The sequence below is a fragment of the Oncorhynchus kisutch genome, linkage group LG30, assembly GCF_002021735.2.
Source record: "Oncorhynchus kisutch isolate 150728-3 linkage group LG30, Okis_V2, whole genome shotgun sequence".
Classification (NCBI taxonomy): Eukaryota; Metazoa; Chordata; class Actinopteri; order Salmoniformes; family Salmonidae; genus Oncorhynchus; species Oncorhynchus kisutch.
This window is the reverse complement of record NC_034203.2, coordinates 2967623-2982030: the sequence shown is the minus strand read 5'-3', so window position 1 is coordinate 2982030 and position 14408 is coordinate 2967623. Positions and strand designations below refer to the sequence as shown.

The 14408-nt window shown below is 41.1% G+C and overlaps 1 protein-coding gene across 1 annotated transcript in view; it reads left to right on the top strand.

The window, feature by feature from the left end:
* myo10 (myosin X) overlaps window positions 1-14408 on the top strand; it is a 247119-nt gene that overhangs the window by 53278 nt on the left and 179433 nt on the right. The window contains exon 2 of the mRNA XM_020466612.2: window positions 752-850. Coding sequence (XP_020322201.2) covers window positions 752-850 — 99 coding nt within the window. The remainder of the gene's footprint in view (window positions 1-751; window positions 851-14408) is intronic.

Here is a 14408-nt window from a genome sequence, read left to right as displayed (position 1 = left end):
TGTATGGGGCTTTGGTGACAAAACGGATGGCACTGTGATAGACTGCATCCAATTTGTTGAGTAGGGTGTTGGAGGCTATTTTATAGATGACATTGCCAAAGTCCTAGATTTTTCCACTTCACGATAACAGCACTCACAGTTGACCGGGGCAGCTCTAGCAGGGCAGACATTTTCCAAACTGACTTGTTGAAAAGCTGTCATCCTATGAGAGTGCCACGTTGAAAGTCACTGTCATCAAGGCAATGGGTGGCTACTTTGAAGAATCTCAAATCTCAAGTGTTATTTCATAGTTTTGATGTCTTCACTATTATTCTACAATGTCGAAAATGTTATAAATAAAGAAAAACCCTTCAATGAGGTGGTGTGTCCAAACTTTTGACTGGTACTGTATATCTGAGGTGACAAAACAAAGACCAGTGTGATTTTATTGTTATACTGGGAAGTTTGTTTTTTGCTATATTTTTTTGATTGTTTGATATTGTGGTCTGTGATGTTGAGTTCTGCAAGATTATGTCATTTGATAATATTCATTACACGTTTAGGAACCTTACTTTCCATTTTTTTAATGTTCCTATTAAGAAGTTCCAGTAGCTGAGTGAATACAAGTCTAGGAAGTATGGCAATTTGTGTTGTGCTGTATTTTACTTTATTCTATTGTATTCATTTTTTTTGTTCTTTGAAATTGTATATGCAGTGCTCCCTTGAAAAAGACACGCTAGTCTCAATGGTGACTATTTGTCTCTTTATACAGGGTGCCCGTGTGTGGTTACGCGAGGAAGAACAGTACCTCCCCAGCACTGTTTCCTCTTGCTCTGGAGGCGTGGTGGTTTTCGCTACTGAATATGGACAGGTAAGACCATAACACTCCCCTTAAAAAATAAAAATAAATCACCCAAGTGAGTTACAATAAAGATCTGGCAACACCTCAAGGTGGTGCTTACCTACTTTTGGGGCTGCCAGAGTTCTGTGTTTATTGGTTGGGATCCCCCTTTTCCCAACCTTGCCTGCATTGAAAGTATCTGGCAGCACATCATAGGCAATATACATAGCATGTTAGAAACACAGGACAGCAGGCCTTGGGGAAAAAGGAAAATATGTCTTTTTTTTATGCTTTGATCCATATATTGTGAAAACAAGGGATCGACAGGTTTGTAGCTCGTTTAGGGGTCATAGCGCAAAAATCAAATTAACTTCAATGGAATTTGAAATTCTAAGGCCAAATGATCAACTATGTTTTAGGAATATTCAGACCGGAAATAACCCTTTTTTATTGTTGCAACATATAAAGCATGATTTCTCTAAAGAGGATGGTCCTGGAAAGCACTCAAATAAAGGCTGGACACTACTATGTCTATACAACTCAATATAGGTTACTTGAAGAATCTTTAAAACATCTGCCCATTTCTAGTTGTTAGGTCTATCAATCCCATTTTTTCGGAAAATGTTGTTCACATGTTGTGGAAGCCATCTGATGTGATTCCAGCTCTGAGCATCAATAATTCAGTTATATCTTGTCAATGAAAGACTACTTTAAAAATAAACTGTTATTTTGTGTCTGCTTGATCTTATGTATTCTGAACTATGTAACTCCTATCTATCTTCTGATCATTTCCTCATAATCTCCCAGATGTTTTCTTTCCAAATATACCAAGTATTGGCATGTCAGAATCATGTAATTACACATTAACTTTTGGGTATGTCTATTTAGTCGGAAATTTACATTTAGCCATTTCTGGGAACGTTAGCCACCACTAGCTAGCAAGCAAAGGAAGTGATAAAGGCATGTGTTTGCCTTTTTTTTAATGGCCAAAACAAACCAAGTATGGAGTTGATTTTAATTGATTTCAGTTGATTTTGCCATGAATTTCCCATTTAGATTTTTAGCTAATGTGGATAAAGTTAGCTGAATTTTGTAGTGGCTACTTACAGAAAACCGAAGCATGGTTCCTCCTGGCCAAAATACTACCCTGAGGGTGAGGTAACATCTAACATCAACTTGTAAAATCCCGAGCTTCCCCTTTAAACCAGTGTTAATTTTGTCAGATATTTTAGGTATAGTTTTAGTCTTATTAAGCTAAGTTCGAATACTTATACTAACCGTACTGTTTGTGACCCAAATTGAGTATGTAGTATGCTTATTGGTCATAGTAAGGATATAGTTAGTATGCCAAAAGTTCCCGGATGTTGTACTAAATTCGCCAAAATACAAAATATACAAGCAGTAGACACTATTTCCGTGATTTTAGGGCCCATAATGCAATTCTCCAGAAACTGGCCGTGGTTTTCAGAGTTTAAGAAAATGTTGGAAAATAAGCAGCCGAAGTCCGACGAGAATGGATACAAATTCATTGCTTTAACTAATTATTAAATTAATTGCTTTAACTAACTAATTAGAAAATGTTGAGCAATGTAATAAAGTAATTACTTTTCAAATAAGTTAGGTTACAGATTATTTTGTCTGACAATTTGTCAGCTATGCTATCCTTACGAACCGCATAGCATTACAGCAGTATCTACCGGTATGTTAGCTAGTTACCTTATGTTAGTTGGCTACTAATACATCAAACTTGCCAGACAGTATATTTACTATCTGCTACCAAACATTTATTGACTTGATTATTCACGTAATTCTTAGCTAAGTGGTATAGTCCTTGTGTGTTTCAATGGGCATTGTTAATTATGGGTATCTACTCCAATTTCAGAGCACTCTCGCACATAATAACTGATGAATTTACGAACGTTCAACACCCGCTGAATATGGTCAGTGTCAGTAAATGTCTGCAAAATAAAGAGTAATTAAATTGGTGCCCGCAGCACAGTTACAGTCACCAATCCTCTAGATAACATGAAAACAGCCTAACCAGCTCTGCTAGGGAGAGTAAAATGGTCAGAGTGAGGTGTTCTCTCATTTGTGTGGAAATAGCTAGCCAACGTTAGCCAGTTAGCTTGGGTGCTTGACTGCTGTTGATCGCTCGGATCAGCGCTACTCCTCGGCCAGTGTCTAGTGTGTGCTCTGAAGGCTCCGAGAGTGTAATGCTCTGAATTTTCGAACGGACAATCTGACAACGCTCTGGATTTACAAACAACCAGAGCATGCTCTGGCACTCAAGATTGAATTTACAAACACACCCGAAATCTTAAAATGTTTAGCTAGTAATTTTTTATGCTAACAAGCTAGCAAGAGGTTACATAGCAAGAGCATCAACTTCCTATAGACAGGCAAAGCTCTAGTATGCTCAACTGAAACGATATCGTTAGTTTACAGTATACTAAAATAAACTAATATTATATAGTATGTAGTATATACTCATTAAGTATGAACCATCCCTTTTTCAGGACCCTGTCTTTCAAAGATAATTAGTAAACATCCAAATAAGTTCACAGATCTTCATTGTAAAGGGTTTAAACACTGTTTCCCATGCTTGTTCAATGAACCATAAAAAATGTATGAACGTGCACCTGTGGAACGGTCGTTAAGACACTAACAGCTTACAGACGGTAGGCAATTAAGGTCACAGTTATGAAAACTTAGGACACTAAAGAGGACTTTCTACTGACTCTGAAAAACACTCAAATAAAGATGCCTAAGGTCCCTGCTCATCTGCGTGAACGTGCCTTAGGCATGCTGCAAGGAGGCATGACGACTGCAGATGTGGCCAGGGCAATAAATTGCAATGTCCGTACTGTGAGATGCCTAAGGCAGCGCTATAGGGAGACAGGACGGACAGCTGATTGTCCTCGCAGTGGCAGACCACGTGTAACAACACCTGCACAGGATCTGTACCTCCGAACATCACACCTGCAGGACAGGTACAGGATGGCAACATTAACTGCCCGAGTTACACCAGGAATGCACAATCCCTCCATCAGTGCTCGGACTGTCCGCAATAGACTGAGAGAGACTAGACTGAGGGCTTGTAGGCCTGTTGTAAGGCAGGCCCTCACCAGACATCACCGGCAACAACGTCGCCTATGGGCACAAACCCACCGTCGCTGGACCAGACAGGACTGGCAAAAAGTGCTCTTCACTGACGAGTCGCGGTTTTGTCTCGCCAGGGGTGATGGTCGGATTCGCATTTATCGTCAAAGGAATGAGCATTACACCGAGGCCTGTACTCTGGAGCTGGATCGATTTAGAGGTGGAGGGTCTGTCATGGTCAGGGTTGGTGTGTCACAGCATCATCGGACTGAGCTTGTTGTCATTGCAGGCAATCTCAACGCTGTGCGTTACAGGGAAGACATCCTCCTCCCTCATGTGGTACCCTTCCTGCAGGCTCCCCACTGTTCCTAGGCCGTCATTGACAATAAGAATTTGTTCTTAACTGACTTGCCTAGTAAAATAAAGGTAAAAAATAAATAAATCCTGACATGACCCTCCAGCATGACAATGCCACCAGCCATACTGCTCGTTCTGTGCGTGATTTCCTGCAAGACAGGATGTCGGTGTTCTGCCATGGCCAGCAAAGAGCCCGGATCTCAATCCCATTGAGCACGTCTGGGACCTGTTGGATTGGAGGGTGAGGGCTAGGGCCATTCCCACCAGAAATGTCCAGGAACGTGCAGGTGCCTTGGTGGAAGAGTAGGGTAACATCGCACAGCAAGAACTGGAAAATCTGGTGCAGACCATGAGGAAGAGATGCACTGCAGTACTTAATGCAGCCGGTTGCGACACCAGCTACTGACTGTTACTTTTGATTTTGACCCCCCCTTTGTTCAGGGACAACTTATTCCATTTCTGTTAGTTACATGTCTGTGGAACATGTTCAGTTCATGTCTCAGTTGTTGAATCTTGTTATGTTCATATAAATATTTACACATGTTAAGTTTGCTGAAAATAAACGCAGTTGACACTGAGAGGACGTTTTTTTTGTTTTGTTATACAGCTTTGAAAAATATAGATGAAAACTCTCTTGGTTAATAGTGTAGTCTACAGCTCATCATGAGTTAGTCTGCCTCAGGCGAGCAAAAGCTCGAGCATAGGCTATAGAACATTGGCTACAGGTTAAACAATTTAAACATACAGCTCTTTTATTCCCATTGTAACCTTAGGATTGGGGTAAATAACAGTGATTCCCATAAATAGGGTACAATCCGAGCTTTCGAACAATGCCCGAAATATTCCTGTACTCCTAATATTCATTCAAATGTTTTCAGTTTGGGCAGCCTGGCCCATTGCGAACTAATTTGCCAGAATTGTATGTAATTATGACATAACATTGAAGGTTGTGCAATGTAACAAGAATATTTAGACTTAGGGAAGCCCCCCGTTATATAAAATACCGAACGGTTCCGTATTTCACAGAAATAATAAACGTTTTGTTTTCGAAATTACAGTTTCCGGATTCGACCATATTAATGACCAAAGGCTCGTATTTCTGTGTTATTGAAGACTACCGAGAAACACTGTGTGATCCTGTTTTAGCTTACTGTAGTAAAGGGTTACAAAATGGTCTATCCGACAATGACCTCAAGGCCATTAACCAGTCAGAAGTGTCGTGGCTTGTGTCAATATGTGTTGTTAGGTTTTAAATCCGTTTTGGCTCAGCACAAAGCAGTGTTTCACGGTCAATCCCTTTAAGGGCTTAAGGTGTCTCACTGCTGTCAGGTTGACTCACACATAGAGCGGTTTAGTTGGTAGATATCATGTAAAGATGTCACAGGCACTCTGCTGGGGTATATGATTTAGGTCAATTATATTGGCATTGTCTGTTTTACAGAAGAAATGAAGCACAGTAAGAATTGTTTATGATATTGAGTTGTTATTCCATGTAAGAAATGCCTTCCTAATACTGTATACATACAGGTACCTGGGTATTGTTTGTGTAAGAGATTGAGGTAAATGCAGTGTAAAGGGAACTTTTTTATGTCTGTTTTTTTATCATGGAACAGAGTTGTAAAGGATATTGTACTGGTGATAATACAGGGGCACAACTTTAGAAGAGGGGGGGACATAACCTGATGGTGGGTCTGGGTGTCCTCCCTCAGAATTGTTTTGGGCATCTAAAGCTAATTTCCTGCATTTCTACTAGGGCTGTCCCCGACAACACCAACAAAAAATGTGTCGCCCACGAGAAGCCGTTTCTTCGATTGGTCAAAATTTTCGAACGTGTATTTTTCCATATATGTTTTAAGAAAATCAACTAGGCTATAAGTACTGAATTTGTCTGATGCGTTAATCCGGCTTTTGCATTAAATAATTAAGACACAAATGACTCAAGAGAGCCAGAGATCAAGATAGCCTAACCAGAAAAAAACCTGTTCTGAACCTTCCTCCCGCTGCTGCGGTCCTTCACAGATTCTGCCGTTATGCTCCTGAAGTTGCCGGTAATAGGCTACACCAATAGGCTACAGGCAACCTTTTCCATTTGGAGTGCCAATTTATCTTACCTTTTCTACCGATCTGAGTGCCAGTTATGATTTTCATATGCAGATTTTTGTGGAACAGTTCAATTTAATTTATAATAGTCTTGTATCTCAAGATCATTGTCTGTGGTTAATCTGCAATATTCCCGCACCAGCTGTAGGCTATTTGTGCAAGGGATAAGAAATAATCAGGTATTTTAGGACGTTTCCATTGGATCAGATATTACATTTTCAGACTGCGGAGTAGTTATTGAAATGGAGAGAGCTGGAAATATTGTTCAAATACTTTGAGGAATTATTGTGATTCTCACAGTAATTCTCTCCAAATTGGCATATTTATAGGCCTACATTTGCACGCAGGTCATGTAGACTTTTTTTTACCCCTTTTTCTCCCCAATTTTGTGGTATCCAATTGGTAGTTACAGTCTTGTCCCATCGCTGCAACTCCCGTACGGGAGAGACGACGGTCTAGAGCCGTGCGTCCACCGAAACACATCCCTGCCAAGCCGAGCAGCTCTAATGCCCACTTCACCCGGAAGCCAGCTGCACCAATGTGTCTGAGGAAACACTGTACACCTGGCGACCGTGTCAGCATGCATTGCGCGCCACAGGAGTTGCTAGTGTGCGATGGGACAAGAACATCCCTGCCAGCCAAACCCTCCCCTAACCTGGATGACGCTGGGCCAATTGTGCACGGCACCGCTGGTCTCCCGGTCACGGCCGGCTGCGACAGAGCCTGGACTTGAACCAGGATCTCTAATGGCACAGCTAGCACTGCGAAACTCAGGAGGCCAACTAGTCCTACTTCTATATGCATAATCAGGTTCTTTCCTAACTCAACATTGACAGGAGCGTTTCAAACAAAAGACAATGCATTTTCTGAACTATCACGCCGTAGCACTCACTTCTGTCATCTTGAAGTGCTTTGAGAGACTAGTCAAGGATCATATCACCTCCACCTTACGTTTCACCCTAGACCCACTTCAATTTGCTTACAGCCCCAATAGGTCCACAGACAATGCAATCGCCATCACACTGCACACTGCCCTATCCCATCTGGACAAGAGGAATACCTATGTAAGAATGCTGTTCATTGACTATAGCTCAGCGTTCAACACCATAGTACCCTCCACGATCATCATTAAGCTTGAGGACCTGGGTCCCAACGCCGCCCTGTGCAATTGGGTCCTGGACTTCCTGACAGTCCGCCCCCAGGTGGCGAATGTAGAAAACAACATCTTCACTTCGCTGATCCTCAACACTGGGGCCCCACAAGGGTGTGTGCTCAGCCCCCTCCTGTACTTGTTACCTGTTTCCAATTTTTGACTACATGGCCATGCACGCCTCCAACTCAATCATCAAGTTTGCAGACGTCACAACAGTAGTAGGCTTGATTACCAACAATGATGAGACAGCCTTACAAGAAGGGGGTGAGGGCTCTCAGAGTGTGGTGTCAGGAAAATAACATCTCAACCAACGTCAACAAAACAAAGGAGATGATCATGGACTTCAGGAAACAGCATAGGGAGCACCCCTCTATCAACATCAATGGGACAGCAGTGGAGAAGGTGGAAAGTTTTAAGTTCCTTGACGTACACATCACGGACAAACTGAAATGGTCCACCCACACAAACAGTGTGGTGAAGAAGGCACAACAGCGCCTCTTCAACATCAGGAGGCTGAAGAAATTTGGCTTGTCACCTAAAAAAACCCTTACAAACTTTTACAGATGCTCCGTCAGGGCTCCACAGTGTGACAATTTCACTCGCATTTGTGAATACAAATAGTAATGTATGATCTAATTTATAGCAAAGTAAATGCTGCAGTAGCTGTTTTCAAAGTATTTCTGCCATTTTGTTTAAAAGCTGGTAAAGTCAACAAACTACAAATCCCATCTCACCTCGAGGTGCAACAGTGCCTGGCAAGGGGCTGTGCGCATGTAGAGAGCTGAGTGAACAATTCATTTTTAGAAGTGCTGTGCACAGGCATAAGTTGGTCTAATTTACTTGAAATGAAAGTCTACTGAAGTGGGACTTTGTCCTTGTCTTTCTTGGCTATTTACATTTTTTTGTTCACATACTAGGTTGTTTTTCTATGTTTGAGTTTCAGCTGATAGAGAAGAGAAGACAATACAGCTATTAGTCAGACTCTCACTCCCACAGGGACATGACTCTCCAGTAGCGTTACCACGGTAACTTCCCGCCCTTAAAGGGCCAGGTGAAAATGTTTGTCTCATCTTGATATTCTGGTTAAAAGGCTCAGGTCACAAAAAAATCCTGTATTAAACAATACATTATTTCTTATTAGTAATACATGTTTGTTTTTGAAACATTACAAAGCATGCTCATCTGTTGTTTTTTTTGTGTGTAATTTTAGCTGGAGAAAATATTTTGAATGGTAAACAAAAAGTACATTTTAGGCCCTGATAATACATTGAATGCATTAACAGAAATTACTGTAACCAAACAAACATTGGAGATTAGAAATTATGGGAATTAACAGTAAATATAGGCTACTACTGGTGATCTATATATATGCGCTTTCTCCCACCATTTCATGGGAATTCATTATCTCATAACTTCCTATATATATATATATATATATATATATATATATATATATATATATATATATATATATAAGCCTATATGTAGCCTATATATATATATATATATATATATATATATATATAATAGGGAATTGATTTATGTCTGAGATTATACAGTGCATTCAGAAAATATTCAATAGCCCTTGACTTTCACTACATTTTGTTACTTTTTAGCCTTATTCTAAAAAGGATTAAATCATTTTTTCCCTCATCAATCTACACACAATACCCCATAATTAAGTCCATCATTACTGTAATACATGGTCAGTCAATGCGGAAAAAGTTTCTTCAAGTGCAGTTGCAGAAACCATCAAGCGCTATGATGAAACTGGCTCTCATGAGGACCGGCAGCGGAAAGAAAGACCCAGAGTTACCTTTGCTGCAGAGGATAAGTTCCTTATAGTTCCAGCCTCAGAAATTGTAGCCTAATTAAATGCTTCACAGAGTTCAAGCAACAGACACATCTCAACATCAACTGTTCAGAGGAGACTGCGTGAATCAGACTTTCATGATCGAATTGCTGCAAAGAAACCACTACTTATGGACACCAGTAAAAATAAGAGACTTGCTTGGGCCAAGAAACACAAGGCATGGACATCTGGTGAGTCCAAATGTCAGATTTCAGATTTTGAGAAATGCCGTACCTTTGTGAGAGGCAGAGTAGGTGAACGGATTATCTTCGCACGTGTGGTTCCCACCATGAAGCATGGAGGAGGTGTGATGGTGTGAGGGTGCTTTGCTGGTGACACTGTCTGTGATTTATTTAGCACACTTAACCAGCATGGCTACCACAGCATTCTGCAGAAATATGCCGTCCCATCTGGTTTGCGCTTAGTGGGACTATCATTTGTTTTTCAACAGGACAATGACCCAAAACAAAGGCTGTGTAAGGGGTGATTGAGTGCTGCATCAGATGACCTGGCCTCCACAATCACCCGACCTCAACCCAATTGAGACGGTTTGGGATGAGTTGGCCCGCAGAGTGAAGGAAAAGCAGCCAACAAGTGCCCAGCATATGTGGGAACTCCTTCAAGACTGTTGGAAAAACATTCCAGGTGAAGTTGATGGAGGGATGCCAAGTGTGCAGAGCTGTCATCAAGGCAAAAATGTTTGGTTACTAAATTATGCCATATGTGTTATTTCATAGTTTTAATGTCTTCACCATTATTCTACAATGTATAAAATAGTAAAAATAAAGAAAAACCCTTGAATGAGTAGGTGTTCTAAAACCTTTGACCGGTAGTGTATATGTTACAATTTTCTACATTACAATCACAACAATTTCTTTATTCAATCAATACGTCTGCAACTCTTAAACCACCCTGGTGGCACCAGGGAATCAAGACGCAAGGAGTTCTGCAGGCTCTTCCAAGAATGGGGGGAATTAAAACTGTAACTAGATTGGTATGGACTAGTGTAACCTGAGAATGAGGAGGGAATTACTGTTATTGTTAGAGATGGGATCTTGTTGCTCTCTTACAGGGTAATGAGATGATTGGAAAACAGGGGGATGGGTTAGGTTGAAAAGAGGTAGGGAGAGAAGAAGGAAAGGAGAAGGTGTGCAGGTATAATGCAGAAGGATCTTCAGCTAGTGGGGGGTGGGCGGGAGGAGGGGTAGAGGAGATTGGTCTCCGCCGGCCATCTGTTCATATTACCTGGGTAACACACATGCAGTGACACCTGTTGTTCACTGAACATTGGCGAAACTGCTCTTGGAGCAGATGTTGTTCAGCTGGAGCTTGTTCAAGCACACGCTCACTCCCTTACCTAAACAACCCCAAAAACAAAGCAGTAGTCCTCACCCAAAGTAGTTTTTTAGTTTAATAGAGAACAAGCAAAAGTGTTTGTGTTTGTGTGTGTCTGTGTTTGTTCGCGTGTGTGCATGGGCTTATGTCGGTTGGAGCCTAGCGGACCTAGTAGGTTCATCGTTGTCATGGCAACTGTCAAATTGTGTCAAGGGTAAGATGGTTGTGGGTTCGGAGGGGGGTTTTAAGTGTGCACCAGGTCATATAGCCCTCTCTCTTGATCAAGTTTCAGCCCTTTTGACAGTGGCGACAGTCACTGAGTTGAGTTGAGAACAATACAGGGAAAGATGAATGGTGACTTGAACCACCTGGTTTGATGATGAGAGGAGTGGTGGGGACTTATCTGTGCAGTTATCTGTCTAGTTAATTTTAAAGAATGGGAGAAGTTAGTGGGTCTGAAACCATAAACAATCCCCAATGGCAAAGTGTAGATGTTTTACCTATTATTTCTGTTTTATTTGCAAATCAAATTTCCGATGTCATTCCAAAGGTCTAGCGCAGGGGCTACAAATGCTAAAGAATAATGTCATATAAACCTACACTTATTTGTTTAATAAGCGTAATATTTCATTGTGGTTATCTCTTCACGTTCTTCACTCATCCAGTTTAAAACAAAAGTACAGTACTTGAGTTAAAATCAAATCAAATCAAATGTTATTTGTCACATGCGCCAAATACAACAGGTGTAGACTTTACAGTGAAATGCTTACTTACTTACAGTGGGGCAAAAAAGTATTTAGTCAGCCACCAATTGTGCAAGTTCTCCCACTTAAAAAGATGAGAGAGGCCTGTAATTTTCATCATAGGTACACTTCAACTATGACAGACAAAATGAGAAAAAAATCACATTGTAGGATTTTTAATGAATTTATTTGCAAATTATGGTGGAAAATAAGTATTTGGTCACCTATAAACAAGCAAGATTTCTGACTCTCACAGACCTATAACTTATTTTTTAAGAGGCTCTACCCTTTAGCTCAGTGAGGATGTTGCCTGTAATCCATGGCTTTTGGTTGGGGTATGTACGTACTAGAGGTCGACCGATTATGATTTTTCAACGCCGATACCGATTATTGGAGGACCATAAATGCCGATACCGATTAAACGGACAATTTTTTTATTTGTAATAATGACAATTACAACAAAAAGTTTTCAAAAGCACCATTGCTTGTAAGTGCCCAGCCGTACTTTGGTGTCTCGTTGCTGCCTTGGTTAGACAACTCAAGTTTGCAAAGCCAGTGTGGCTCCAAACACCAAATTGATCACTTGCAAATAATAGGCATTCCCAGCATTCCCAGCAGTACAGTTTGCAGTGCTTCCCGGAGCCTGTGAGCCATTGATAGCGCTCGTAGTTGGAACTTTGAAGTGGCGAACAAATCCCTGTGACAGGCTTTGTAGCGTCGGGCGACCTCTCCTGACAATGTCTAACTTTTCTTGAAAAGTTTGTCTTGAGAATGGCGTAATAATTATATCCTCGAACAAATCGATATCTTCTCCTCCTTCCGCCATTGTTGTTTGAAAAAACAGCTTAGTAGTACGCGAATTAATTTGTTTATCAAATTCAGTTTCCTAGTTCTGAGGTTCTGCATAGACCTGCCCGTATAGGACCTGCCTCTCAATATTGGTAATCCAATCAAAAGATGTGCACGCACTACGCCTGCTAGCTGGCTCCTGTGTAACACTGGAGCCAGCCAGCAGGCGTACAATAGCCAACTCTAAAGCTGATTGGTTGACACTAAATTTTCATTTCCATTCACTTTAAGCTACAAGCGCCCTCACTGTTGATTCTGAAGGCCTGAGGGCAGATTTTAGACCCCTGGCAACACATGATGGCTGAATATGATTGGATAAAAGATCTAACATAAAGACCAGCCCTCCAAATCTCAACCTGGGGCTGGAAGCAGTGCAACCAAGAGGAAAGCTATGAAATGAAGAGTATAACTCTTACTCTTGGGAATAATTTAATACATATTTGTGGGAAATATATTGAATTTTTTATTTCTTCTGATGATGTTTTAGGCCAGTAGAGAAGGCCTTGCTGGCTGACGGCCCTTCACTGGCAATGCTTGACACACAACGAAGAGCTGCTGGCAAAACGCACGAAAGTGCTGTTTGAATGAATGTTTACGCGCCTGCCTACCACCGCTCAGTCAGATACTTGTATGCTCAGTCAGATTATATGCAACGCAGGACACGCTAGATAATATCTAGTAATATCATCAACCATGTGTAGTTAACTAGTGATTATGATTGATTGTTTTTTATAAGATAAGTTTAATGCTAGCTAGCAACTTACCTTGGCTTACTGCATTCGCGTAACTCCTTGTGGAGTGCAACGAGAGAGAGGCAGGTCGTTATTGCGTTGGACTAGTTAAGGTTGCAAGTTTGTATCCCCTGAGCTGACAAGGTGAAAATATGTTGTTCTGCCCCTGAACCAGGCAGTTAACCCACTGTTCCTAGGCCGTCATTGAAAATAGGAATGTGTTCTTAACTGACTTGCCTAGTTAAATAAAGATTAAATAAAGGTGTTAAAAAAAAATCCCCAAAATACCGATTTCTGATTGTTATGAAAACTTGAAATTGGCCCTAATTAATCAGCCTTTCCGATTAATCGGTCAACCTCTAGTACGTACAGTCACTATGGGAACGACGTCATCAATGCACTTATTGATGAAGCCAGTGACTGAAGAATCGGAAGAAAGGCAGAACATATTCCAGTCTATGCTAGCAAAACAGTCCTGTAGCTTAGCATCTGCCTCATCTGACCACTTTTTTATTGATCTAGTCATTGGTGCTTCCTGCTTTAATTTTTGCTTGTATGCAGGAATCAGGAAGATAGAATTATGGTCAGATTTGCCAAAAGGAGGGTGAGTGTCAACTTTTTTTTCTTATTTTCTACCAGCACATTTAACATGCTGGTAGAAATGAGGGAAAACAGATGTCATTTTCCCTGCATTAAACTTCCCAGCCACTAGGAGCGCCGCCTCAGGATGAGCGTCTTCCTATTTGCTTATGGCCGTATACAGCATCAGTTTGTGGTGGTAAATAGACAGCTACGAAGAATATAGATGAAAACTCTCTTTGTAAATAATGTGGTCTACATCCACACCTTGTCTTACCAGGCTGTTCTATCCTGCAGAAAAAGTGTCAAACTCGCCAGCTGTATATTATTGATGTCGTTGTTCAGCCACGACTCGGTAAAACATAAGATATTACAGTTTTTAATGTCCCGTTGGTAGGATATACATGCTCGAAATTGGTCTATTTTATTATCCAGTGATTGTACGTTGGCTAATAGGACCAACCCACTCGGCGTCTGATCCTTACAAGGCACCCAGACCTAGGTCCCCGATATCGCCATCTCTTTGTCCAGCGGAATACGGGGACAAGGGCCTTGTCGGATGGAGTAAATCCTTTGCGTCCGAATCGTTACAGAAAAAATCTTCTTCCAGTACGGGGTGAGTAATCGCTGTCCTGATATCTAGAAGCGATTTTCTGTCATAAGAGACTGTGGCAGAAACATTATGTACAATATAAGTTACAAATAACGTGAAAAAATACACACAATAGCACAATTGGTTAGGGGACCGTAAAACGGCATCCCCTCCGGCGCCATCAGTTAGTAGTCGTAG